Source organism: Amphiprion ocellaris, chromosome 11, assembly GCF_022539595.1.
Source record: "Amphiprion ocellaris isolate individual 3 ecotype Okinawa chromosome 11, ASM2253959v1, whole genome shotgun sequence".
NCBI classification, from domain to species: Eukaryota; Metazoa; Chordata; class Actinopteri; family Pomacentridae; genus Amphiprion; species Amphiprion ocellaris.
The window spans coordinates 36,420,530-36,448,450 of NC_072776.1; the positions used below are offsets into that span (position 1 = coordinate 36,420,530).

Here is a 27,921-nt window from a genome sequence, read left to right on the forward strand (position 1 = left end):
TTCATACAGACTGAACACATGAAACACAGAAGATGTGTGGGAATGAAACGTTTTAATGGTTCATTAATCCAAATTCTGGACCCAAAACCCTCAGTTTACAGACCCGCGGTCATTAGAACACTTCCAGAATAATTAAACAGAAACTGTAAAAACGGAGGATTACTGGATGTTCCACTTTACGACAGTCCATGAATGCATCATCTGGTTTCATCTAAATCACTTCATATCTCAGACAAAAACTCTCCCAAAATAAACAATCAGCAGCAGAGACCTAAACATTCAGAGAGTTTCAGGTTGAACTGCAGGCAGTGTTTCCTCAGAGCGAATAAAATAAATGGAGGAGAGGAGCAGGTTGTTGGCAATCCATCAGCATGGTGGAACATCTTCTAGTAGTTGGAGATCCATTCAGCATGGAGAAACATCTTCTAGTAGTTGGAGATCCATTCAGCATGGTGGAACATCTTCTAGTAGTTGGAGATCCATTCAGCATGGTGGAACATCTTCTAGTAGTTGGAGATCCATCCAGCATGGTGGAACATCTTCTAGTAGTTGGAGATCCATTCAGCATGGTGGAACATCTTCTAGTAGTTGGAGATCCATTCAGCATGGAGAAACATCTTCTAGTTGTTGGAGATCCATTCAGCATGGTGAAACATCTTCTAGTAGTTGGAGATCCATTCAGCATGGTGGAACATCTTCTACAGATGATGAGCAGAGTAGAGAGGAAACATGAGGATAGAAAAACATCAAGAGACACAAAATGACAGAAACAAGACATAAAATGTAAAAGAATTAGACATAAAACAACAGAAAACATTCATAAAACGACCCAAATAACATGCAAAATGACAAAAACTAGATAGAAAAAGACACAAAGGGACAAAAAAAACACAACAAAATGACAGAAGCAAGAAATAAAACACCACAAATTAGACTCAAAATGACAAAAATGAGACAGAACACCACAGAAAAGAAAACAACAGAAATGTGACACAAAATGAGACACAAACAACAAAAACCATGACAAAATAGCAAACGAGATGCTACACAAGACAGAAAACAACAAAAAAAGTCACAAAATGACAAAAACGAGACCAAAAAATGACTCGAAATGGAAAAAAACACACAAAATGACACAAATGAAATGACACAAAGCAACAAAAATGAGACAAAAAATGACAAAAACAAGACACAAAACAACAAAAACGAGACACAAAATGACAAGAAAAACCTGACAAAGCAACAGCTCTTTCTACAGATGATGAGCAGAGGAGAGAGGAAACACAGAGATAGAAGAACATCTACAGGAGGAGGAGATCATAGAAGCTTCAGGAGAAACCAGCTGGAGGTTCAAGGAAGACATTTCTCCTGAAGCTCCTACCATCACCAGGACCTGATGACTGAGAACCTCCACAGAAGGATGAGGAACAACATTAGTTCAGTTTTAACATTTATAAATGAACCTCTGAGGGTTCAGGAGGAGATGATTAGATGATGTTTCAGTGTTTGTTTTGTGTCTTCTTCAACTCTCAGCTTCATCCATTAAAGCCACAGCGTCCTGTTTGATGGGATCTGTGAAGCAGCTTTCATCTGTGAATCATCAGGTGTTCCTCCCCCTCCTCTCTCTCCTCGGCTCCTCCCAGCCTTTTATATGCAAATGTGGGCGAGCGAGCAGCAGGTAGACTGTCTGTTCAGACTCACCTGCAGGTAGACTCATCTGGAGGCAGCATCAGGCTGGACAGGACCTGGTAACGGAACCTTTGCTCTGCTGTTGGACACCTAAAGATGTTTTTATCTGACTTTAGGGGGAACACAGAGAACTTAGATCTTCTCTAGATGAACGTCCCAGAAGAAGAGAACAGACATCAGAACGGTGGAATCGGAACCGGACTCTCAGATGTTTTTCATCGGTTTGTTCCCGGAGGATTTTACAAGTTTGGCCACAACAAGAAGAACTTCTGGAGAACATCTCCAAAGATGTCCAGAGAACCGACGAGACCTCAGCAACTGCTCCTCAGCGACTGAAGCAGGTTTGGTTTGACTTTATTCACGTGATGAAGTTCAGAAACGAAGGAGAAGGAACCAGAGAAACAAAATGAAATAAATCTGCTGTCAGATTCAGCTCAGAAAGCAATGTTCTTTGTCAGAAAATGTTCTATGTTCTTCATCAGAAAATGTTCTATGTTCTTCGTCAGAAAATGTTCTACGTTCTTCGTCAGAAAATGTTCTACGTTCTTCGTCAGAAAATGTTCTACGTTCTTCGTCAGAAAATGTTCTACGTTCTTCGTCAGAAAATGTTCTACGTTCTTCGTCAGAAAATGTTCTACGTTCTTAGTCAGAAAATGTTCTACGTTCTTCGTCAGAAAATGTTCTTTATTCTGTCAGAAAATGTTCTATGTTCTTAGTCAGAAAATGTTCTATGTTCTGTCAGAAAATGTTCTATGTTCTTCGTCAGAAAATGTTCTTTATTCTGTCAGAAAATGTTCTATGTTCTTAGTCAGAAAATGTTCTATGTTCTGTCAGAAAATGTTCTATGTTCTTAGTCAGAAAATGTTCTTTGTTCTGTCAGAAAATGTTCTATGTTCTTAGTCAGAAAATGTTCTATGTTCTGTCAGAAAATGTTCTATGTTCTCATCATTTAGATTTGTTTTTAATCCACAGCTACAACCAAACCCTGATGTTCTCCCAATGTTCCCCTAGTGTTTTCCTAGTGTTCCTTCAGTGTTCTCTCAGTGTTCCCCCAGTGTTCTCCTAATGTTCTCCCAGTGTTGTCCTAATGTTCCCCCAGCGTTCTACCAGTGTTCTCCCAGTGTTCCTCCAGTGTTCCCCCAGTGTTCCCCCAGTGTTCTGCTAGTGTTCCTTCAGTGTTCTCCCAGTGTTCTCCCGGTGTTCTCCCAGTGTTCCTTCAGTGTTCTCTCAGTGTTCTCCCAATGTTCTCCTTGTGTCCTCTAATGTTCTCCCAGTGTTCTCCCAGTGTTCCTTCAGTGTTACCCCAGCATTCCCCCACTGTTCTCCCAGTGTTCTCCCAGTGTTCCTTCAGTGTTCTCCCAGTGCTCCCCAGTGTTCTTCTAGTGTTCTCCCAACGTTCTCCAAGTTTTCTCCAAATGTTCTCTTAGTGTTCTCCTAACATTCTCAATGTGTTCTCCCAACATTCTCCTAGTGTTCCCCCAATGTTCTCCAAATGTTCTCCCAGTATTCCCAGTTTTCCCCCACTGTTCTCCTAGTCTTCTCCTAGTGTTCCCCTATTGTTCTCCCAGTGTTCTCCTTGTGTTTCTCCACTGTTTTCCTAGTGTTCTTGTAACGTACTCTTAGTGTTCTACCAATGTTCTCCTAGTGTTCTGCCAACATTCTCCCAGTGCCCCCCAATGTTCTCCTAATGTTCTCCCAGTATTTCTTGTGTTCTCCCAGTGTTCTCCTAGTGTTCCCCCAGTGTTTTCCCAACATTCTCCAAATTTTCCCCAAATGTTCTCTTAGCGTTCTTCTACCATTCTCAGTGTGTTCTCCCAACATTCTCCTAGTGTTCCCCCAGTGTTCTCCTCGTGTTTCTCCAGTGTTTTCCTAGTGTTCTTGCAACATTCTCCTGGTGTTCTACCAATGTTCTCCCAGTGCCCCAATGTTCTCCCAATGTTCTCCCAGTATTTCTTGTGTTCCCCCATTGTCTTCCTAGTGTTCTCCCAATGTTCTCCCAATGTTCTCCTAGTGTTCTCACAGTGTTCTCCTTGTGCTCCCCAGTGTTCTCCCAATGTTCTCCCAGTATTTCTTGTGTTCCGCCACTGTTCTCCTAGTGTTCTCCTAGTGTTCTCCCAATGTCCTCCTAGTGTTCCCCCAGTGTTCTCTCAACGTTCTCCAAATTTTCTCCAAATTTTCTCTTAGTGTTCTCCTAACATTCTCAGTGTGTTCTCCCAACATTCCCCTAGTGTTCCCCCAGTGTTCTTCCACTGTTTTCCCAATGTTCTCTCAGTGTTCTCCCAGCGTTCTGCCCATGTTCTCCTAACGTTCTTCCAGTGTTCCCCCATTGTTCTCCTAGTGTTCTCCCAGTGTTCTATCAATGTTCTCCCAGTGCTACCCCAGTGTTCTCCCAATGTTCTCTCAACGTACGCCCAATGTTCTTCTGGTGTTGGTTGTTTAAAAAGACGAAGAGGGTTCTGTAGGTTGGGTTTAAAGCAGCATTTAATCAGCTGTTAAATCACTGAAACGTTTTCAGTTCTGGACCTATGGACTGGTTCTATCTATGTCACAGTACCACTAATCAGGATGTCTAGAAGGAGTCAAAGTACCACTAATCAGAGCTCCTTCTTATTGGCTGTTTCTCTTCAGGTTGGTCTAGAAGGTGGAGTGAAGCTGAACTGAAGCATCACTGATCGATGGACCAAACTTCAGGCTCCAACTGGATGTAAGAAACATCTATTATTTCCATCAGTAACTTCCAGACTACCTGCAGACTTGAGAACCTCTGTAGATCTTCAGGTTCTTCAGGTTCTCCTGAGCTGCTTTAATGCTACAGACAGTAAAACTCAGTTTATAACCAGCTGGAACCTGTGATCAGAACCAGACCTCAGCTTTAGGAAGATTCAGTCTCTGAGAGCTTCACCGGTGTGTTCAGTTCAGGTGGACAACAGGTGTACAGGTGGTTCTACAAGTCTACAGATGGGTCTACAAGTCTACAGGTGGGTCTACAGGTCTACAGGTGGGTCTACAGGTGAGTCTACAGGTGGGTCTACAGATGAGTCTGCAGAGAAGTCTACAGGTGAGTCTACAGGCGGGTCTACAGGTGTATGAGGTGGGTCTACCTGTGAGTCTACAGGTGAGTCTACAGGTCTACAGGTGGGTCTACAGGTGAGTCTACAGGTGGGTCTACAGGGGAATCTACAGATGAGTCTACAGGTGAGTCTACAGGTGGGTCTACAGGTGTATTAGGTGGGTCTACCTGTGAGTCTACAGGTGAGTCTACAGGTCTACAGGTGGGTCTACAGTTCTACAGGTGGGTCTACAGGTGAGTCTAAAGGTGAGTCTACAGGTGGGTCTACAGGTGGGTCTGAAGGTCTACAGATCTACAGGTGGGTCTACAGGTGAGTCTACAGGTGGGTCTACAGGTGGGTCTACAGGTGTATGAGGTGGGTCTACCTGTGAGTCTACAGGTGAGTCTACAGATCTACAGCTGGGTCTACAGGTGAATCTAAAGGTGAGTCTACAGGTGGGTCTACAGGTGAGTCTACAGGTGAGTCTACAGGTGGGTCTACAGGTGTATCAAGTGGGTCTAACTGTGAGTCTACAGGTGAGTCTACAGATCTACAGGTAGGTCTACGGGTGAATCTAAAGGTGAGTCTACAGGTGGGTCTACAGGTGGGTCTACAGGTGTATGAGGTGGGTCTACCTGTGAGTCTAGAATAGAATTCAAAATGCTTCTTCTGACAAATAAAGGTCTTTTTTTTTTTTAATTAAATGTTTTGTCTTTTTTTTGGGCCTTTTATTGGATAGGCATAGTGAGAGACAGACAGGAAACGGGGGAGAAGAGTCAGGGGAAGACATGCAGCAAAGGGCCACGAGCAGGAATCGAACCCCAGCCGCTGCATCAGGGACCAGCCCCTGCACATGGGTCACCCGCTTAACCCGTTGAGCTATACGGGCACGAGATCGTATTGCTCCTATACTGGTTTCTCTTCATTGGCTTCCTGTTAAATCTAGAATAGAATTCAAAATCCTTCTTCTGACATATAAAGCTCTTAACAACCAATCTCCATCATATCTTAAAGACCTGATAGTACCATATTATCCTAGCAGAACTCTTCGCTCTCAGACTGCAGACTTACTTGTTGTTCCTAGAATCTCTAAAAATAGAATGGGAGGCAGAGCCTTCAGTTATCAGATCCTCTCCTGTGGAACCAGCTCCCAGTTTGGGTTCTGGAGGGGGACACCCTCTCTATTTTTAAGACCAGGCTTAAAACCTTCCTGTTTCTCCCTGTGTCCTTTCTCCGAGTGTCCCTGATCACAGAGCTGGATGCTTCAGATGTGTGGTTGTTCTCCCATCAACTGTAACCCTCTATCTCTACCCCTCTACCTCTTCCCCTCTACCTCTATCCCTCTATCTCTGTCTCTACCTCTCTACATCTTCTGTCCCTCTCAACCCGCCCGGCCAGCAGCAGATGGGTCCCCCCACATTAGAGCCGGGTTCTGCTCGAGGTTTTTTTCCCTGTTAAAAGGGTGTTTTCCTGCCACTGTCTCCTTAGGGCTGCTCTGGGGGTTCAGGCATATGGGTTCTGTAAAGCGTCTCGAGACAATTTGACTGTAATTGGCGCTATATAAATAAAATTGAATTGAACTGAGTCTACAGGTGGGTCTACAGGTTGGTCTACAGGTCTACAGGTGGTCTACAGGTGGGTCTACAAGTCTACAGGTGGGTCTACAGGTCTACAGGTGGGTCTACAGGTGGGTCTACAAGTCTACAGGTGGGTCTACATGTCTGCAGGTCTACAGGTGAGTCTACAGGTGGGTCTACAAGTCTACAGGTGGGTCTACATGTCTGCAGGTCTACAGGTGGGTCTACAGGTGAGTCTACAGGTGGGTCTACAGGTGAGTCTATAGGTGAGTCTACAGGTGGGTCTACAGGTCTACAGGTGGTCTACAGGTGAATCTATAGGTGGGTCTACAGGTCTACAGGTGGGTCTACAGGTGAGTCTACAGGTGGGTCTACAGGTGGTCTACAGGTCTACGGGTGAGTCTACAGGTAGGTCTACAGGTCTACAGGTGGTCTACAGGTGAGTCTACAGGTGAGGCTACAGGTCTACAGGTGGGTCTACAGGTGTATCAGGTGGGTCTACCTGTGAGTCTACAGGTCTACAGGTGAGTCTACAGGTCTGCAGGTGTGTCTACAGGTCTACAGGTGGTCTACAGGTCTACAGGTGTGTCTACAGGTGTGTCACTGAGGTTCTTGTTTTATCACAGACTCTGAGGATCAACTGATCTGGTCTTTGTGTTGTCAGGCCAACAGGACGATGAGCAGGAGTCCAACCTGCGCTGATCACGGTACGCTGGCGTGATGTCGGCGTGTCACTTGCTGCTGCTCACCTGTCTGCTGCTCGCCGCCACCATCCGAGGCCACAACTGGAGACCCTGCACAGGTACGCTAGCTCACCTGGTGGATTGTTATCAGCAGGAAGGTGGTCCTCTATTAGCAGGAACCTGATGAAAAACAGGCAGAACGTCAGCAGTCAGCTACTGAAGCTAACTCTGACCTAACAGGAGCTAACTCTAAGCTAACAGAAGCTAACTCTGAGCTAACAGAAGCTAACTCTGCGCTAACAGAAGCTAACTCTGTGCTAACAGAGCTAACTCTGAGCTAACAGAAGCTAACTCTGAGCTAACAGAAGCTAAGTCTGAGGTAACAGACGCAACTGTACTTTATACTGTTTAGTGTATTATACTGTGTACTATGCTGTGTCCTGTCCTCTTTGATGAACTGGCAGGAGTGTCTCTGTTTGTGTCTCTGCTTCAGTGTCTCTGTTTCAGTGTCTCTGCTACTCTTTGTCCTTCAGTATTTTGAGTCTTTGAAATGTGAGCTGAGTTTCTGAGTGCCGCCTCCTCCCAGTATTCATCCATTGATCCATTGATCCATTCATTCATTCATTCATCTATTCATTCATTCATTCATCCATTCACTGATCTGCAGCAGTAAAACACACATGTGGTCTCAGAGATGCCGTTAGGGCCTCAGATTAAAACCAGATTCAGTCAGAAACTGTTTTAACGATCAACCAGGATTAATCCTCCTGATACTGTTTTATTCACCCAGAGTTACTCAGTAGTACCAGTGGTTACTGCAGCGGTACTTTCAGTCGTACCAGTGATTAAATACTGCAGTAATACTCTCAGTAGTACCTATCACTGATTACTGCAGTAATACTCTCAGTAGTACCAGTGATTACTGCAGTAATACTCTCAGTAGCACTGCAGTAGTACTCTCAGTAGTGCCAGTGATTACTGTAGTAGTACTCTCAGTAGTACCAGTGATTACTGCAGTAATACGTCCTGATGTCGACTGAATGAAGATATTTTATTCTGAACAACAGAAATGAGTTGAAAAAATTCTATTTTGTTTTTATGGAGACTATCAGAGAACTTTAAAGTTCCTTCATGTTCCACACCGTGGTACTCTGTGTACTCCATGTTCTGTCCAGTACTATGTATAATACTCTGCTAAGTACCAACATAAATCTGTGAGTTGTTCTGTTACTCTTCGTGGTACTTGTTTCTTATTACTACTCATTACTACAGTAGTACTACCTCAGAGTACTCATGATTGGTAGGTGTTCCTGTCAGACTGAGTTCAGGTCAAACTGTTTGTTCTACTGACAGACGTTCTACTGACAGACGTTCTACTGACAGATGTTCTACTGACTGACATTCTGTGACAGACGTTCTACTGACAGACGTTCTACTGACAGACGTTCTGCATGAAAGCAGTTTAGAAACACGACAGGACGCTAAAGGTTTATTTTTAGGCTGGAGCTGCAGATAGAGGAACCACATGAAGGTGATAAGAACCAGCTGATCTGATCTGTGTTCCGCCTGAGGCTGATAGAGATCAGCAGGAGGAAACCAGCTGCAGATCATCTCCACATCTGATCACAGTATTTTTAGCTGCAGGTTAAAACAGACTTCAGGGTAAAGTCAAACCTCTGTTGGGTCTTTGGACAGACGGATGTCAGCAGAAACACCAACATTGAACTGTAGAACCAGAACCAGCAGCTGTTGGTTCTCACTGATTAGTTTCCTCCTCAGACCTGCTGCCTCTAGACCTGCTGACCAGAGCTCTGCCTGGACAAGCTCCGCCCACACAGGTGAGACACAGGACGCAGGTACGAGCAGAGAAAGTACAGGAGATGCTGGTCCAAATCTGATGATCCGTCCTCCCCGTCCAGGTGCAGATGGTTCAGTCCAGAGGATCCAGAGGTCTCCGATTGGCCGGTGTCGAGGCGACATCACTGAGTTTTCCCACCTCTCAAATCTTCACCAACTGTGACTACTTCCCCTCTGAGTTCTCACTGGTCGCCACTGTCAAGATACCCACCCTGAGACAGAAGGTGAAGATAAGTCCTTTATTTCTCCCCACACCAGGGGAAATTCACATTGTTACAGCAGCTTATGTAGCAATAGACGTAGTAGTAGAAATAAAATAATAATAGAACAGTAGTAATAATATTTACAATATGTACAGGGATGAGAAATGAGGATGAAATAGTGCAGTAGTGACACACTGTAAGACAATGCAGTATAAAGTGGCTTGAAAAAATAAGTTTAAAAAGTGCAAAGATGTAGCAGTGCAAGAACCAGCAGAACCTGGTCTGGTCTGGTCTGGTCTGGTCTGGTCTAGTCCGATCTGGTCCGGTCTGGTCTGGTCCGATCTGGTCCGATCTGGTCTGGTCTGGTTCTATCCGGTCTGGCCTGGTCCGCTCCGGACCGGTCCGGTCCGGTCCGGCCTGGTCTAGTTCGGTTTGGTCTGAGCTGGTTCGGTCCGGTCTGGTCTGGTCTGATCTGGTTCGGCCTGGTCTGGTCTGGTCTGGCTCGGCCTGGTCTGGTCTGGTCCGGTCTGGTCTAGTCTGGTCTAGTCCGGTCTAGTCCGGTCTGGTCTGGTCTGGTCTGGTCCGGTCTGGTCTGGTCTGGTCTGATCTGATCTGATCTGGTCTGGTCTGGTCTAGTCTGGTCTAGTCTGGTCTGGTTCGGTCTGGTCTGGTTCGGCCTGGTCCAGTCTGGTCTGGTCTGGTCTAACCTGTTCTTTGTGTCTCTGTTTCAGACAAATGAGTACATCTTCTCTGTGGTGAAGGAGGGATCTGATTCATTGTTGCTGGGGTTACGCGTGTCCAAGAACCGTCTCCACTTGTTGAACACGACCCCTGGTGTTGGTGGGCGGAGCCGGCAGAGTTTTAAGGATGTTGGATTGGATGACAACCGCTGGCACACCGTGGTTCTGGCAGTCAGCGGCCCGTATGCCACGCTGACTGTCGACTGTGGACTTCCTCTGGAGCTGTGAGTCACCTCAGACCGGTTCAGACTGGTTCAGGATTGTTCATACCAGTTCATACTGGTTCAAACTGGTTCAGACTAGTTCAGACCAGTTTAGACAGGTTCAGACTGGTTCATACAGATGGGTTCAGACCTGTTCACCTCAGTTCAGAATAGTTCAGACCAGTTCACGCCAGTTTAGACCTGTTCAGTTTTTTCAGGTTCAGTTATGAGCCGGGTACAAAGAGGGACGAGTCTGATTTAGACTCTGGTTTTGTGTCTCCCAGTAACCAGTGGAGACCGGTTTGAACTGGTTTGCTGCAGCACTGACTGGTTCAGTGTCTCCCACTAACCAGTGAAGAGCGGTTTGAACTGGTTTGGTGCAGCACTAACTGGTTTTGTGTTTCCCAGTAACCAGGCCCGGTCCTTCCCCAGCGCTCTGAGCACCAGAGGGTCCCGGTTCTTTGTGGGCAGTCGGGGAAGGTTGAGGGGCCATTTCTCTGTGAGTCAGTGACCTGGATCAGAACCAGAGCTGTGGTTCCTGCTGGTTCTCACTGTCTGTCTGTGTTCAGGGCCTCCTCCGTCAGCTGGTTCTGCTGCCCGGATCGGATGCTACGCCCCGACTCTGTCCTTCCTCAGACCCGGCTGTGGCCGAGCTGGCCGTCCCTGCCGTTCTGAAGTCCATCCCCCTCCAGCCGGACCAGCAGGAACCAGTTTACCCGTACGGTGAGGACTCCTGTGACTGTTCAGATTACACCTGGTCTGGAGCAGAACCAACAGAACCACAGCAGGTTCTGGTTCTGGTTATAACTTCCACCTAAACAGGCAAAGAGAAGGAACCATGAAGGTCTGAAAGTCTGTGAAACACAGAGATCTGCTGCTAACAGCTTTAGCAGCTACAGTCAGTTCACTGTGGGACTGTGTGTGTGTGTGTGTGTGTGTGTGTGTGTGTGTGTACTGTAAACCTGGGGCTGTGATGGTATCAGTGATTCAGTAATCTGAGCTGCAGACTGACAGGATGTTTGTTAGTGACTGACAGGAACCTACAGCTACTGTGTGTGCGTGTGCGTGTGTGTGTGTGTGTATTACATCAGTCTGATTGACACCCCTGCTTGTCGAGCTGTTTGAAGTGTGTTTCCATGGCAGCCCAGTGAGGTCTGACAGGTGTGGACAGGTACAGGTGTGCTCAGGTTCCTGACTCAGTTTATCTAAAGCTGCTCAGCATGGGGCGTGTTTGATTTACGTACTTGTCCACACCTGAGCTCCACACAAACAGCAGCCGCCTCAACTTGACTTCAGATTTCAACACAGCTGAGTGCTATAATTAGTGAGATCAAAGCAGAACCTCATCACAGTTCCACCTGTTCAGACGGCCTCATTTGAATAGCCCCGCCCCCTCAGGTGTGTCCTGACGAGATGAAAAGCTGCATTAACTGTGTGTTCAGTGGGATCAGAGTGAATCAGACCTGTCGCATTCAGGGGCTTTCCATCCACCTGAGGAGGTGTCCTACAGGTAAAGGTGTGTTCCATCTGAATCTTCTGCACCAACATCCAAACCAGCAGCAGCAGAAAGCTCGCCTAATTGTTTTAATCCCGTCAGTGAAGTTTATTCTTGATGTCGTTCAGAAGAAGAAAGTTCCTCAAACCTCGTTCTGATGTTTCTACAGAACCATCATTAGAACCTTTCAGTCTGAAGTCTGGTTCCCTGATGGACACAAAGAATCTCAGAGGGTTTTTTCTTTTAGTCAAATATTGTTCATCTGTCGACCCGCTGAGAGAAATCTGAAGACGTTCATGTTTCAGCAGCTTCTGGTTGTTTCAGTGGTCTCATGATGTTCTATGTTCTGTTTCTCTTCAGTCTGATCTGACCAGTTTAGTCTGGTTTTAGTATGTTTATTTTTTTGTTTCTTTTTTTAAATTCTATTTTTCACATTGTGCTGAGTTTGATCCAACTTTTTTGTAGTCTGTGTGTGTTTATGAGCTGCTGTTTGCCGTTCTAGAGGCTGAAGCCAGAGTGAGGCTGGGAACCCGTCCTCCGTGTTCCTCAGTAGAACACGGCCAGCTGTGGTTCAACGCTCGGGGCAGAGGTCTGTTCATCTGCGACGGCCGGACGTGGAAATCGCTGCTGCAAAGTGAGTCCAGCTCTGAGGGATCCCACGGAAACACATCACTGTTCAGGAATTAGCAGATCAGAAAGACGAGGCTCACAGTTACTGATTCAATGAATGAAAACTAAGTCTGAAAAACTGTGACTGAAGCTACAGCATCAGAAGACCACAGCAAAAAATAAACTTAAAACGATCACAGCTGCAGGTTTACTTCATGACTTCATATGAAAATAATTGTTTTACATGTAAAAGTCAGTCTGAGCTGCATTTACATCATGTCATTAAAAACTTAACAGGAAGTCACTTATCCAGCCTATTCTGTAGTGTAGAACTGTCTGACTGTACCTCACTATCATACTGTAGAATGGTCTGACTGTACCTCCGTATCATTCTGTAATGTAGAATGGTCTGACTGTACCTCTCTATCATTCTGTAGTGTAGAATGGTCTGGTTGTTCCTCACTATCATTCTGTAATGTAGAATGGTCTGACTACACCTCACTATCATTCTATATTTCTATAGTTAGAATGGTCTGACTGTACCTATCATTATGTAGTTCTGTAGAATGGTCTGACTGTAAATCACTATCATACCGTAGAATGGTCTGACTGTACCTCACTATCATTCTGTAGTTGTGTAGAATGGTCTGACTGTACATCACTATCATACTGTAGAATGGTCTGACTGTACCTCACTATCATTCTGTAGTGTAGAATGGTCTGGTTGTACCTCACTATCATTCTGTAATGTAGAATGGTCTGACTGTACCTCACTATCATTCTGTATTTCTATAGTTAGAATGGTCTGACTTTACCTCACTATCATTCTGTAGTTCTGTAGAATGGTCTGACTGTACATCACTATCATATTGTAGAATGGTCTGACTGTACCTCACTATCATTCTGTAGTGTAGAATGGTCTGACTGTACCTCTCTATCATTCTGTAGTGTAGAACGGTCTGACTGTACCTCTCTATCATTCTGTAGTGTAGAATGGTCTGACTGTACCTCACTAGCATTCTGTAATGTAGAATGATCTCACTGTACCTCACTATCATTCTGTATTTCTATAGTTAGAATGGTCTGACTGTACCTCACTATCATTCTGTAGTTCTGTAGAATGGTCTGACTGTATATCACTATCATACTGTAGAATGGTCTGACTGTACCTCACTATCATTCTGTAGTTCTGTAGAATGGTCTGACTGTACATCACTATCATACTGTAGAATGGTCTGACTGTACCTCTATCATTCTGTAGTATAGAATGGTCTGACTGTACCTCTCTATCATTCTGTAATGTAGAATGGTACGACTGTACCTCACTATCATCCTGTAGTTCTATAGTTAGAATGGTCTGACTATCATTCTGAAGCTGTTTTGTTTGTGTTTCTTTAAACCAATAACATCTGTGTTGGGCGGAGCTAAGAAGTGGATCATGTGACAGAAGGAACTTGCTTTGTTTTTATTATTCAGATGAGACGACTTTGCGATCAGACTTTTACCGATTAAAGAGATGAACATCATTTTATAATCTGAGCCCAACAGACGGTACTTTGTTCTGCAGAAGCAGAACTTTGTGAGACGTCCAGTCCGTTGGTGAAAGTTGGTGTCAGAGCTGCTTCCAGAGTAGAAGATGTCAGAAAACAGATCAGCAGAGATGTTCTTCACGACTTGTTGTAACCTGCAGTAAAGTCAGATTAGAGAAGATTCTATGATAACGTTATTTTTTTATACCGACAAATCAAAGTAAAGATGGTTTTTTACCTTAGCTGACATGTTTCGACTGCAACTGCAGTCTTCTTCAGAGCATCATCCGACATGTGCTGACGTGTCCTTTTTATCAGGTGACCGGTCTGACAGATCTGTCAGAATCTGTCAGATAGGCCACGCCCCCCGCCGTTCGGTGGTCTCTGGAGGATGGAGTCCCAGGTATTAGAGGGTGTAGTCCCCCTCGTCCCAGTTCATGGAGCAGCTCGCCTGCTTCCTGATCTCGATGGCCTCCTTGATCCATCATTTATGCTTGTTGGTCTCCAATGTTACAATCCTCCCCCTGTCCCAGTCCATGATATGATTATTTCTTTTGCAGTGATCCGTGATGGCTGATTTTTTGTTTTCTTGTTCGGCTTTTTCTTTTTGTGTTCTTGTGAGTCGTCCGATTGTTTTCTTTTCACATTCTGTCTGGTGTTCTTTTCGTCTTGTGCTGAATGATCTGCCTGTTTCTCCAATGTATGTTTTCTCGCAAGATTTGCATGGAATCTCGTATATGATGTTGCATTTATTGTCCGGTTCTATTTTAAATAAAATAAAATATAAAATTTAAAAAAAAAATCGGTTCTATTTTTATATTTTTTTAAAATTATTTTTAATTATTTTTTTTTATTTTATATTTCATTTTATTTAAAACAATAAATGCAACATCATATATGAGATTCCGTGCAAATCTTGCGAGAAAACATACATTGGAGAAACAGGCAGATCATTCAGCACAAGACGAAAAGAACACCAGGCAGAATGTGAAAAGGAAACAATCGGACGACTCACAAGAACACAAAAAGAAAAAGCCGAACAAGAAAACAAAAAATCAGCCATCACGGATCACTGCAAAAGAAATAATCATATCATGGACTGGGACAGGGGGAGGATTGTAACATCGGAGACCAACAAGCATAAACGATGGATCAAGGAGGCCATCGAGATCAGGAAGCGAGCAAGCTGCTCCATGAACCGGGACGAGGGGGTCTACACCTTCTAATACCTGGGACTCCATCCTCCCGAGACCACCGGACGGCGGGGGGCGTGGCCTATCTGACAGATTCTGACAGATCTGTCAGACCGGTCACCTGATAAAAAGGACACGTCAGCACATGTCGGATGACGCTCTGAAGAAGACTGCAGTTGCAGTCGAAACATGTCAGCTAAGGTAAAAAACCATCTTTACTTTGATTTGTCGGTATAAAAAATAACGTTATCCTATGATAATTAACGACAAAATGAACATCATCCAAATAATAGAGAAGATCCTGATGACTAAAGAGGTTTTTTTTACTTCTTTCCTTATGATCACTGCAGAATATCAGCCTTGAGTAGAAAACTCTCTCTAAAACCGACAGGAGAACGTACCAGAACATCCCCATTAACAGCAAACATTCTAAACATGTCTATTGCTCATCTTCCAGCAGCTTGAGCTCTGGTCACATTGACTAACCTGCAGCTGACACCTGAAACTCCAGCATTCAAGAAGTGGTTTTGCTGTCTGAAAAGAGTCAGTTTGTTCTGTTGCTTCATTTGACCGTTAGATGGAGGAAGAGCATCTCTGTGGTTCCATCCCAGTCTGTCCACTCAGTGGTCCTCCTTCCTCTGCAGGTCCAGAGCGTCTGGACTACCTGGAGGACTACCAGGACCTCTACACCCGCTCAGAAACCTTCGACGTTGAGGTCTTCTCCATCCCAGCTGAAGGCCTGTTCATGGCTACAGCCAACAGGTAAACCCACATACCTGACCTTGTCCTGAGCCTCCGTGTCTCCATGATAACGCTCCATCTCCTCTGGCAGGGACTCTCGGCCCGGTTCAGGAATCTACCGATGGACAGATGGCTCCTTCCAGCTGTACCAGAACATCAGCACCCAAGAGGCCCGGGCCTGGAAGCACTTCACCATCGATGACCAGGTGATAGATACCGATTAATATCTATCAATCAATAATCATCAGAACTATCAATATCCATCAATCAATAAACATCTGAACAGAACGATCAATATCTATCAATCAATAATCATTGGAACTATCAATATCTGTCAATCAGTAAACATCAGAACTATCAATACCTAGCAATATCTTGGTGGCCTCCCTCACTAGTCCTGCTCTAGTCAGATCTAGAAGGTAAATACTGATGCAGAAACTTATTGTATATCCTTCATTAATTTGCATTCCTTTGTAGAACTCTGTTGACATCTTGTCCATAAAGTCCTGTTAAACTGATGATGGTTCAGAGGTTAGAATCTTTCTGCAGACTGTATGTTTGATGTTAGTGTGTCTGCTGCAGGTGGAACTCTGTAACAGGTGACGTATCTTAGCTCAGTTGTCGTGTTTTTGTCCTTCAGATTTTTCTGGTGGTGGCGAACCTGAGGGAGGTAGAGCCTGAACTGTCAGTCATCTATCGGTGGAACTGGCGCCGGCGGCGTTTCGTCCGTTTTCAGACTCTGGAGACTCACGCTGCTCAGGACTGGGAGGCCTTCAGCATCCACAATCACAGCTTCCTGGTCGTAGCCAATCACAGACGAGGTAGACAGGAAGTCAGAGTGTTGAGGGAGGTTTCTATCAGTCAGAGTTTGTCTAAACTCCTCCACAGAATCACGTCTGATGATCTAATCAGCGACAGAACCATCAGCTGATAGTATGTACATTCTCTCCTATGAGACTCTGAGATCAAACAGAACATGTTTTGAGGTTCCTCCTTTTAAAGGATCAGATTACCTTCAGCGCCATTCCAGGATGTTTTCCTTCACCTGTTAGATGGTGGAGATACCAGTTTTCATCTGACACAAACATGGGAGCTGCTATGTCTTCCTCCTTTACCTGCTCAAGTGTGTCGGCTGAGATCACAAACAGCTTCTGTAGCAGTTGCTCTGTGGTCAGATCAATGCTGCATCACATGTAACACACCTGTAATATCAAGGTCAAGGTCAAGGTCAAAGTACTTTATTAATCCCGAGGGAAATTACAACAGTCTGTTGCTCACATCCACACAGACACAGAACAAGGATAAAAGATAGAGTACATATTTAAAAAATGCAATAAATAAATAAATAATTAAAACAACACTGAAATGTGCAAGTTATCAGACACAGCAAAACAATGCTCAGGACATCTCCAGCACTCCTCTCCTGCTCCTACCTGAAATGGCTGCATTATACAGCCTGATGGCACCTGGGACAAAAGAGTTCTTCAGTCTCTCAGTGGAGCACCTCAGTGACAGGAGTCTGGAGCTCATGGTGCTCCTCTGATGGGAGAAGACCGAATTCAGGGGGTGGCTCTCATTGGACAGGATGGCCCTGATTTTAGAGAGTGTCCTCTGCTCCAGCACCTTCTCCACAGAGTCCAGACTCAGTCCAACCACAGAGCAAGCTTTACGCACCAGCCTGTTCAGCCTCTGGATGTCCTTCCTCTTAGCGCTGCCCCCCCAGCACACAACAGCATAAAAAAGGACACTGGACACAATGGATTGATAGAACATGTACAGTAACTTAGAACAGACCCTGAATGAAGCCAGCCTTCTAAGAAAGTAAAGTCTGCTCTGCCCCTTCTTGTACACAGAGTCCATATTTGCTGACCAGCTCAGTTTGTTATCCAGCTGCAGCCCCAAGTACCTGTAGGTGGAAACCATCTCAACAGCAGATCCATTAATTCCGATGGGCTGCAGAGAGGAGGGTGCCCGGCGAAAGTCCAGCACCACCTCCTTTGTTTTAGTGGTGTTCAGCTGAAGGTTGTTCCGCTGACACCACCCCACAAAGTCTTTCACCAGGTCCCTATATTCACCCTCTTCTCCTCCCCTGATACACGCCACAATTGCAGTGTCGTCAGAGAACTTCTGCATGTGGCATGTGTCTGAGTTGTACCGAAAGTCTGAAGTATAGAGGGTGAAGAGGAAGGGCGACAGCACCGTACCCTGAGGTGCTCCAATGCTGCAGGTCAGTGTTGAGGACCTGCCACCCCCCACTCGAACAAACTGTGGCCTGTTGGTCAAGTAGTCCGTAATCCAGTTAACGAGGTAGGGGTCCACAGCCATGATGTTAAGTTTCTCCTGGAGAAGGCTGGGATGAATCGTATTAAAAGCACCGGAGAAGTCGAAGAATAGCATCCTCACCATGCACCCCCCAACATCCAGGTATGCGAGGGCACGGTGTAAAAGGTAGAGGACAGCATCCTCAACCCCCACCTTCTCCTGATAGGCGAATTGGAGGGGGTCCTTTACCAGCTGCACCTGAGGTTGTAGGAACTGCAGGACCAGACGCTCCAGTATCTTCATCAAGTGCGATGTAAGCGCAACTGGCCTGTAGTCATTCAGCTCCTGAGGGCGGCCCTTCTTTGGAACTGGAACGATGCAAGATGTTTTCCACAGTGAGGGTACTCGCCCCAGACGCAGACTCAGGTTATAGACCTGTTGTAGAGGTCCTCCAAGCTCAGCAGCACAAGTCTTCAAGAGCCGTGGACAGACTTGATCCGGACCTGCTGCCTTCCTAGGGTGTAGATGTAGCAGCTCAGTTGTCACTTGGACTGCTGTAATGGTGGGAAGCGATGGGGTCGAGGTGGGAGTGGTGAGCGTACGTGAGAGCGAAAGAGAGCCATGTGCAGGAGGAGCAAGATGGTGATGGTCAAGAGGAGCAGAGGAGGGATGTGGGGTGGAGCCAGTGGTCATGGGGAGACTGAAACGATTTAAAAAAGTGTTCAGCTCCTCGGCTTTCTGTAGATCCGGACAGCCCACACTACCCTTGCTGCGACAGCCTGTAATGGTTTTCATACCATTCCAGACCTCCCGCATGCTGTTGTTACTCAGCTGCTTCTCCAGCTTCTTGCTGTATGCCTCATGTGCCCCCTTTAGGCAGATCTTCACCTCCTTCTGCACATCTCTCAACACCTCACCGTTTTTGCTCCCAAACGCCCTCTTCTTCTTATTCAGGACTTTCTTCACCTCAGAAGTAATCCATGGTTTGTTGTTAGCAAAACACCTCACTGTTTTAACAGGCACCACCTGGTCCACACAAAAGTTCAAATAGTCTGTCAAGCACCCCACTGCCCCCTCAAGGTCCTCCCCATATGAATCCACCAATACACTCCAGTCTGTTGTGGCAAAGCAGTCTCTGAGTGCATCCTCAGCTTCAGGAGACCATCTCCTGATCTGCCTAGTTGTCACAATTTGCCTCTTTACAAGTGGAGTATATGTGGGCTTCAGGTGGACCAGGTTATGATCCGATTTACCAAGAGGAGGAAGGGGGGAGACTGAGTATGCATCATTAATATTTGCATACAACAGGTCTATTGTCCTATTTTTCCTTGTGTGACAGCTGACATACTGGTGAAAGGAAGCAAGAGTAGTGTCCAAGGTTACATGGTTAAAATCACCAGAAATGAGAAAAAACGCATCAGGATGCTGGGACTGAAGAGCCGTAGTGATGTTGTAAATGGACTCACGCGCCGCCTCTGCGTCCGCCCTCGGAGGAACGTAAACACAGAGCGCGATGACGTGTGAGAACTCACGTGGTACGTAGTACGGTCTGATGCTAACAGCCAGTAGCTCCAAATCCCGGCTGCATAACGCAGTTTTAACAGTCAGATGGTTAGGATGGCACCATCGCTGGTTAGCATACAGAATAAGTCCCCCACCTTTGCTCTTCCCGCTGGCATCGGGGTCCCGATCTGCTCGCACGACGGAAAAGCCGGGCAGGTCCACTGTAGCATCCGGTACGTAGCTAGTGAGCCACGTCTCCGTGAAGATGAGCAGACTTGCCTCGGTGTAGCTCCGTTGGCTCCCAATCAGCGCGGTAAGCTCATCCATCTTGTTCGTCAATGCATTAACATTCCCCATGACAACGGAAGGGATAGGTGGTTTAAAAAGCGTCCGATTGGTGATTCTAGCCTTCATTTTTGCCTTGTGTTTACGACGGGCTCGGCAACCCCGGTACTTCCGCCTTAGCTCCGGTGGAATCAGATGGCGTACACCAGCCTTAACATTGTTTTCCAGTGTCAGCAACTCTGCTTTCGAATATACGAGTCTATTAATGCTGGTCTGCATTAGTAGAAATCAGAGAAATCAAAAAAACAAGCACCAACACACCAAGCAGACAGACGTGCAGCCGTTCTCACGCAGGCGCAATGAAGTGGCTGCATTCAGTCATGCAGCTTTTTCCATGTCTGTAACATGCCTTTAACATGCCTTCAACATGCCTGTAGCACGCCCTCAACACATCGGTAACATGTCTGTAACACGCCTGTAACACATATGTAACACGCCTTCAACACACCTATAACACAGCATGTAGCACGCCTTCAACACACCTGTAACATGCCTATAACATGCCTGAAACAGGCCTGTAACACTCTTATAACATGTCCGTACATGCCTTCAACACATCTGTAGCAAGCGTGTAGCACGCCTGTAACATGCCTTCAACACACCTGTAACATGCTTGTAGCCCGCCTTCAACACGCCTGTAACACAGTGTGTAACACACCTGTAGCATGCCTGTAACAGGCCTGTAACACTCTTGTAACATGTCTGTAACACGTCTTCAACATGCCTGTAACACGCATGTAGCATGCCGTCAACATGGCTGTAGCACACCTTCAACATACCTGTAACACACCTTCAACATGCCTGTAACATGCCTGTAGCATGCCTTCAACATGCCTCTAACACATTTGTACCACACGCCTATAACATGCCTGTAACATGCCTATAACATGCCTGTAACATGCCTGTCACAGCCGTGGAGCTGAAGTCTGCACATAGTGCCTCAGCTTGTTGTGTCCTGATTGTCTTCTGGTTGTTAGACTGATGATCGTCTCTCTGTCCTCAGCCAGAGACTCCAACCACAACATCCACAGCGTGATCTACAGGTGGAACCACGACACACAGGTACCTGTCCTGTTGTCCAATCAGTGGATGGCTCCCGTCTCACCTGTCCTCCCTGATGTCTTCTCATGTCCTGACTCGTGTCTCTCAGCTGTTTGAGGTGAACCAGACCCTGTCCACGTCCGGAGCGTACGACTGGGAGTTCTTCAGCGTGGGACCGTACCACTTCCTGGTGGTGGCCAACACGTTTGACGGCCGGACCACCTCCATCAGCTCCACCGTGTACGTCTGGTTGGACGGATGCTTCCAGGTGTTCCAGAACATCCCGGTCAGTGTGGTCGTCCATCAGTAACTCCAGCTGTAGTCAATTCAATTCAATTCAATTTAATTTAATTTATATAGCGCCAATTACAGTCAAATTGTCTCAAGCCGCTTTACAGAACCCATATGCCTGAACCCCCAGAGCAGCCCTATGGAGACAGTGGCAAGGAAAACACCCCTTTAACAGGGAAAAAAACCTGGAGCAGAACCCGGCTTTTTATGTGGGGGGACCGATCTGCTGCTGGCCGGGCGAGTTGAGAGGGACAGAAGAGGTAGAGGGTTGGAGGTAGAGGGATAGAGGTAGAGGAGTGGAGGTAGAGGGTTGGAGGTAGAGGGTTGGAGGTAGAGGGGTAGAGGTAGAGGAGTGGAGGTAGAGGGTTGGAGGTAGAGGGTTGGAGGTAGAGGGGTAGAGGTAGAGGGGTGGAGAGGTAGAGGGGTGGAGAGGTAGAGGGGTAGAGGTAGAGAGGTAGAGGGGTGGAGAGGTAGAGGAGTGGAGGTAGAGGGTTGGAGGTAGAGGTAGAGTCATGGAGAGGTAGAGGTAGAGGGGTGGAGAGGTAGAGGGGTGGAGAGGTAGAGGGGTAGAGAGGTAGAGGTGTAGAGAGGTAGGGGGTGGAGAGGTAGAGGAGTGGAGGTAGAGGGTTGGAGATAGAGGGGTGGAGAGGTAGAGTGGTAGAGATAGAGGGGTAGAGGTAGAAGGGTGGAGAGGTAGAGGGGTAGAGGTGTAGAGAGGTAGGGGGTGGAGAGGTAGAGGAGTGGAGGTAGAGGGTTGGAGATAGAGGGGTGGAGAGGTAGAGTGGTAGAGATAGAGGGGTAGAGGTAGAAGGGTGGAGAGGTAGAGGGGTAGAGGTAGAGAGGTAGAGGGGTGGAGATGTAGAGGGTTGGAGGTAGAGGGGTAGAGGTAGAGGGGTAGAGGTAGAGGGGTGGAGAGGTAGAGGTAGAGGGATAGAGGTAGAGGGGTGTATGTTTTTTCTTTTTCCCTACAAGTTTAAAAAGATCCCCCTTTATCACAATGCAGGCTCAGAGGTCTTTTCCACGCACACACACATACAGCTTTAATGTCTCTAATATTTACTGCAGTTATTCTTATTCTTATTCTTATTATATAATATGTAATAATAATAATAATAATAATAATAATAATAATAATAATAATAATAATAAATGAAAACAGAAACAGCTCAGATAAAGTCTGAACCCTTCAGGCTGTTATTACCTGTTCAGGTGAGTTCCAGACAGACATGATGAGGAGGATCATCACAGTTACCATGACAACACACGTGTTCCTGTCGCTAGCGTTCATCCTGACACCTGTTGTCCTGTAAAATCTCACCTGGTTACAAAGACAAAGAAATGTCTTCTGAGCAGTGTTTCTGTTGAATGGAACCAGGAAGAGGAGGTTTAGTTTTTTATGTTTTAGGAGGAACGTAGAATAAAGAGATGTGACAGAACATCAGGATTTCAACCTCATTTTCAGAACCAGCTGCCTTTGAATCCTGCTGGCAGTTTGTCTGCAGCTGTTCTTCTAGAGGAGAACCTTCAAACGCTCATCAGACCTTAATGTGACGACAGACATTCACATGAAAGCAGCTCCATAAAATCAGCTGGTAGTTCACCACGCTGAGATTAAAAATGTGGAACCCAAAGTCAGGAAACCAGAGTAATTAATGAGCCAGTGTCGGGACTTTCCAACTGCATCAAAAACCACAAGAACATGTTAAAGCTTCATGAAACCACCTGCAGCTGTAATTCATCTCCTGTCAGCAGAATGCTGAAGGTTCCACAGAAACAGTCTGACCAGTTTATCCAGAGAAGCTCCACTTCAAATAACATCAGCTAGACATCAATCCTGCACCAAGAACGCTGGGGAACCACATCTACAGAACCATCTACAGAACCATCTACAGAACATCTAGAACCATCTACAGAACCATCTACAGAACTATCTAGAACCATCTACAGAACCATCTACAGAACATCTAGAACCATCTACAGAACCATCTACAGAACTATCTAGAACCATCTACAGAACCATCTACAGAACCATCTACAGAACTATCTAAAACCATCTACAGAACCATCTAGAACATCTAGAACATCTACAGAACCATGTAGAATCATCTACAGAACATCTACAGAACCATCTAGAACATCTACAGAACCATCTACAGAACCATTTAGAACATCTACAGAACCATCTAGAACATCTACAGAACTATTTAGAACATCTACAGAACCATCTAGAACATCTACACAACTATTTAGAACCATCTACAGAACCATTTAGAACATCTACAAAACCATTTAGAACCATTGAGAACATCTACAGAACCATTTAGAACATCTACAGAACCATTTAGAACCATTTAGAGCATCTACGGAACCATTTAAAACATCTAAAGAACCATTTAAAACCATCTAAAGAACCATCTCGAACTTCTACAGAACCACGTAGAACCATCTAACCCTGTGATAGGCTGTTACCTGTCCAGGTGAATGAGGATTGATGTACAGATGATGATCCTGTAGAACCAGTTTCAGTGAATGAACAGTTCCTACATTCTTGTTCACCTGGTGACTACCAGGTAGAACCTCCTGTTCTATGAAGGTGTTCTAAGTGTTTGTTCTCCTCTGCAGACGGTTGGAGCCACAGACTGGGAGACGTTCCAGATCGATGGCAGGTTCTTCCTGGCCGTTGCCAACAGTCAGAAGGTTTCTGATCACGGTCCGAGTCTCTACAGCATCAACTCCACCGTGTACGAGCTCAACATGCTGACCCAGACCTTCATCCGCTTCCAGGACATCCTGACACACAGGTGAGGCTCACCTGGAGCTCAGTAGGAGCTCAGTAGGAGCTCACCTGGAGCTCTACAGGTTCCTGACTGAACCACCTGCAGCGATGCCTTACGTTTATTATTCATCTTTTTTTTCCAATCTTTTTTTTAAAAAATCTTGAGTCGTTTCTGAGACACTTCAGGACTTTAATGAATTAATTTTCATATGACATTCTTATTTTTCAGACTTTTTTGAGTTTTCGTAAAATTTTATCCTTTTTCTTACATTGTTGAACTTTTTTTCTATTGTTGGAACTTCTTGATTCTATTTCTGTGAATTGGTAATATTTTTGGTTTACCTTTTGCTGTGTAGTTTGTTCTTGTGTTGTTGGGTGTGTTGCTGTTTGTTGTGTTGTTTTTGTTGTTGTGTTGTCGTTTTTGTGTTGTTGTATTGTTGATGTTGTGTTGCTGTGTTGTTGATGTTGTTGTTGGGTTGTTGTTGTATTGTTGTGTGTGTTGTTTTTGTTGTTGTGTTGTTGTCGTGTGTGTTGTTGTTTGTTGTGTTGTTATTGTTGTGTTGTCATTTTTGTGTTGTATTGTTGTGTTGTTGTATTGTTGTGTTGTTGTATTGTTGTTGATGTTGTGTTGTTGCTATTGTGTTGTTGTTGTTGTTATTGTGTTATTGTGTAGTTCTTGTCGTGTTGTTGATATTGTGTTGTTGTTGATGTTGTGTTGTTGATGTCGTTGTTATTCTGTTATTGTGTTGTTGTTGTTGTGTTGTGTTATTGTTGTTGTGTTGCTGTGTTATTGTGTGTTTTTGTGTTGTTGTATTGTTGATGTTGTGTTGTTGTGTTGTTGATGTTGTTGTTGTATTGTTGTGTGTGTTGTTTTTGTTGTTGTGTTGTTGTGGTCGTGTGTGTTGTTGTTTGTTGTGTTGTTATTGTTGTGTTGTCATTTTTGTGTTGTATTGTTGTTGTATTGTTGTTGATGTGTTGTTATTGTGTTGTTGTTGTTGTTGTTATTGTGTTATTGTGTAGTTGTTGTTGTGTTGTTGATGTTGTGTTGTTGTTGATGTCGTTGTTATTCTGTTATTGTGTTGTTGTTGTTATTGTGTTATTGTGTAGTTGTTGTGTTGTTGATGTTGTATTGTTGTTAATGTTGTGTTGTTGATGTCGTTGTTATTCTGTTATTGTGTTGTTGTTGTTGTGTTGTGTTATTGTTGTTGTGTTGCTGTGTTATTGTGTGTTTTTGTGTTGTTTTTATTGTTGATGTGTTGTTGATGTTGTTGTTGTATTGTTGTGTGTGTTGTTTTTGTTGTGTTGTTGTGGTCGTGTGCTGTTGTTTGTTGTGTTGTTATTGTTGTGTTGTCATTTTTGTGTTGTATTGTTGTGTTGTTGTTGTATTGTTGTTGATGTTTTGTTGTTGTTATTGTGTTATTGTGTTGTTGTTGTTATTGTGTTATTGTGTAGTTGTTGTTGTGTTGTTGATGTTGTATTGTTGTTGTTGTGTTGTTGTTGATGTCGTTATTCTGTTATTGTGTTGTTGTTGTTGTGTTGTATTATTGTTGTGTTGCTGTGTTGTTGTTGATGTTGTTGTGTTGTTGATCTTGTGTTGTCTTTTGTTGTGTTGTTTTTGTTGTGTCATTGTTGTCGTTTTTGTGTTGTTTGTTGTTGTATTGTTGATATTGTGTTGTTATTGTGTTGTTGATGTTGTTGTGGTCTTTTTATTGTGTTGTGTTTTTGATGTTATTGTGTCTTTGTGTTGTTGACGTTGTGTTGTTTTTGTTGTTGTGTAGTGTTGTGTTATTATGTTGTTGATGTTGTTGTTGTTGTGCAGTGCGGTGGACTGGGAGTTCTTCACTGTTGGAGATGAAAAGTTTCTGGTTGTGGCGAACTCTCATGATGGAAACTCGTATTCTCTGAACAGCGTCATCTACAGGTGTGTACAGCTCACTTGGACAGGTGTGTGTGTGTGTGTGTGTGTGTGTGTGTGTGTGTGTGTGTGTGTGTGTGTGTGTGTGTGTGTGTGTGTGTGTGTGTGTGTGTGTGTGGACGGGTAGACTCACCTGTCAAATGTCCCAGATACCAGGGCTATGAGGGCTTCGTTCCAGTCCACAGTCTGCCCACCTTCGGCTGCAGAGACTGGGAACACTTCAAGACCGAGCAGGGACAGTTCCTCCTCTACTCCAGCGCCACCTCCAGGCTCAGTAAGGTGTTCAGACTGAAGACTTACTGACAGGACCAGGACCAGGACCAGGACCACAACCAGGACCAGGACCACAACCAGAACCACAACACAAGAACAAGGACCAGGACCACAACCAGGACCAGAACCACAACCAGGACCAGGACCACAACCAGGACCAGAACCAGAACCAGAATCAGGAACTTGCCTGAGGACTGACAGAAGCAGAACCAGAACGAGGAACTGGACTTTCGTCATCTTCAGCTGAGAAACTCTGGAGCATAAACTTGATGATTGCAGCACTCTGGTTGAAGGAACCGGATCGTGTAAAGTTCTGCTGATGGGTCAGTCCATTAAGATTCACGAGAACCTCTTCAGAACATCTGGTTCTTCATCTCCAGTAACTTTACTAATAATCAGAGTTCTACCTTCATACTGGGAATATTTCCATAGTTCCAGGTCCTTGAAGTCCATACAGGAGAATGTCCCCTGTAGAAAGTTCTAGAGTTCTAGAGTACACCTACCAACAACTGGACAGTTGTTGGTAGGTGTACTCTAGAACTTTCTCCAGTTGTCGGTAGGTCTAATCTAGAACTTTCTCCAGTTGTCGGTAGGTCAACTCTAGAACTTTCTCCAGTTGTCGGTAGGTCAACTCTAGAACTTTCTCCAGTTGTCGGTAGGTCAGCTGTAGAACTTTCTCCAGGGGACGTGCTCCTCTATGGACTTCAAGGACCTGGAACTATGGAAATATTCCCAGTATGAAGGTAGAACTCTCCGTTCTCTTTAAGTTTAGTCTCACTTAGAACATTCCAGGTCCTTTAAGTCCATAGAGGTGGGTCCAGATTTATCTCTTTTTAATGGACTTTTCCAGAACTTCATCAGTCCAGCAGATAGAACCATGACATTTTAGGAGGAGAAACATCTGAGTTCTGGTAAAACTGACTCCAGATCAGTTTAAATTCATCCAAATGAACCTGGTTTCTCTATAAATACCTCTGAGCTTCAGTCTTATGGGATGTATCGGAGCATGAAGGACACATTGATCAGTACTAGAACCATCATCGTCTTCTGGTTAATTCCAGGATGAGAAACGTGATTTAACTTCACTGCAGTGGGGATTGTATTGAATATATGAAATATTTTCTTCCTAATAACCTCATAAGCTATTCTGAGAATTAATGTTGACTTCATGATGATGCAGCAAAGAAAAGCTTTCTGAAGGATCTGTAGTAGAACCTGAGCATCATGTGATCAGAACTGCTGTAAAAGCAGACCAATAAAACACATTCCTATCATAATAATAATAATAATGATAATAATAATAATAATAATAATAATAATAATAATAATAATAATAATAATAATAAATCTAAACATTTTAAAGGAGACAGAGATCTGTTTAGAACCTGAGACAGAACCACAGAGATGTTCATCTAGTCTGGTTTGGATTTAATCAATTTAAACAGAACTAATAAAGTTTTATCAGAATATTGTGATGTTATTCTCAGGAGAAACATTAAAACCCAACCCTGTGTTCTCGTCTGTTTTTCTTCTAAACGTTCAAATGTTCAGGTGGAACCACACCAGCAGGAATCTGTCATTTTAATGTCTGAAGTTTATTTAAAGACATTTTCCTCTGATTTACTTCATTTGTTTTCTTATGTTTGTTTTAAATTTCTCAATATTTGATATTTATTTTGTATTTTACCTTTAAAACGTGTACTTTCACAGTAATTTAATTATTTCTGTGTACTTTTATACTTTATAATTCAGCAGAAATATCTCTGGGATGTCATTCTGTACAGTTAAAAACATGCTCATTAAATAAAATCTACTTTATTCATTGTTCTGCTTTATTTTCTAAACATCATGTTGAAGTTTAAATAAGGTGTAAATATTTAAATTATTGTTTTTTAGGCATCAGCGGAAATATTTTATTTGCATTTATTGGAAATCATTATAAATAT

At 44.5% G+C, this 27,921-nt stretch overlaps 2 protein-coding genes across 6 annotated transcripts; one reads left to right on the forward strand and one right to left on the reverse strand.

The window, feature by feature from the left end:
- The first annotated feature begins 1,699 nt into the window (after window positions 1–1,699).
- LOC111580797 (thrombospondin-type laminin G domain and EAR repeat-containing protein) lies at window positions 1,700–27,799 on the forward strand. Of its 5 annotated transcripts, none has more exons than XR_008603297.1 (17): window positions 1,700–2,030; window positions 4,318–4,393; window positions 6,981–7,118; window positions 8,779–8,837; window positions 8,919–9,080; window positions 9,791–10,023; window positions 10,411–10,501; window positions 10,572–10,725; window positions 12,000–12,131; window positions 15,473–15,590; window positions 15,661–15,775; window positions 16,210–16,390; window positions 20,683–20,741; window positions 20,830–21,006; window positions 23,634–23,812; window positions 24,144–25,708; window positions 25,852–25,899. XR_008603297.1 is itself a non-coding variant. In XM_055015529.1 (17 exons), exons 3-17 carry the CDS (start codon window positions 7,037–7,039, stop codon window positions 25,992–25,994), a joined length of 1,980 nt encoding a protein of 659 aa, XP_054871504.1. In that variant the 5' UTR covers window positions 1,704–2,030; window positions 4,318–4,393; window positions 6,981–7,036; the 3' UTR covers window positions 25,995–27,799. The 5 variants fall into 5 exon arrangements, 3 of the variants coding, with proteins under 3 accessions (XP_035812433.2, XP_054871504.1, XP_023144462.2); XR_008603298.1 differs by having other exon boundaries at window positions 25,859–25,883; XM_055015529.1 differs by having other exon boundaries at window positions 1,704–2,030; window positions 25,607–25,708; window positions 25,859–27,799.
- LOC118471519 (uncharacterized) lies at window positions 15,891–19,963 on the reverse strand. The gene is made up of 2 exons (XM_035956539.2): window positions 17,003–19,963; window positions 15,891–16,771 (listed from the first exon to the last, which is right to left on the reverse strand). The coding sequence occupies exons 1-2, from the start codon at window positions 19,896–19,898 to the stop codon at window positions 16,746–16,748; spliced, it is 2,922 nt and encodes a 973-aa protein (XP_035812432.2). The 5' UTR covers window positions 19,899–19,963; the 3' UTR covers window positions 15,891–16,745.
- Window positions 27,800–27,921: the final 122 nt, after the last annotated feature.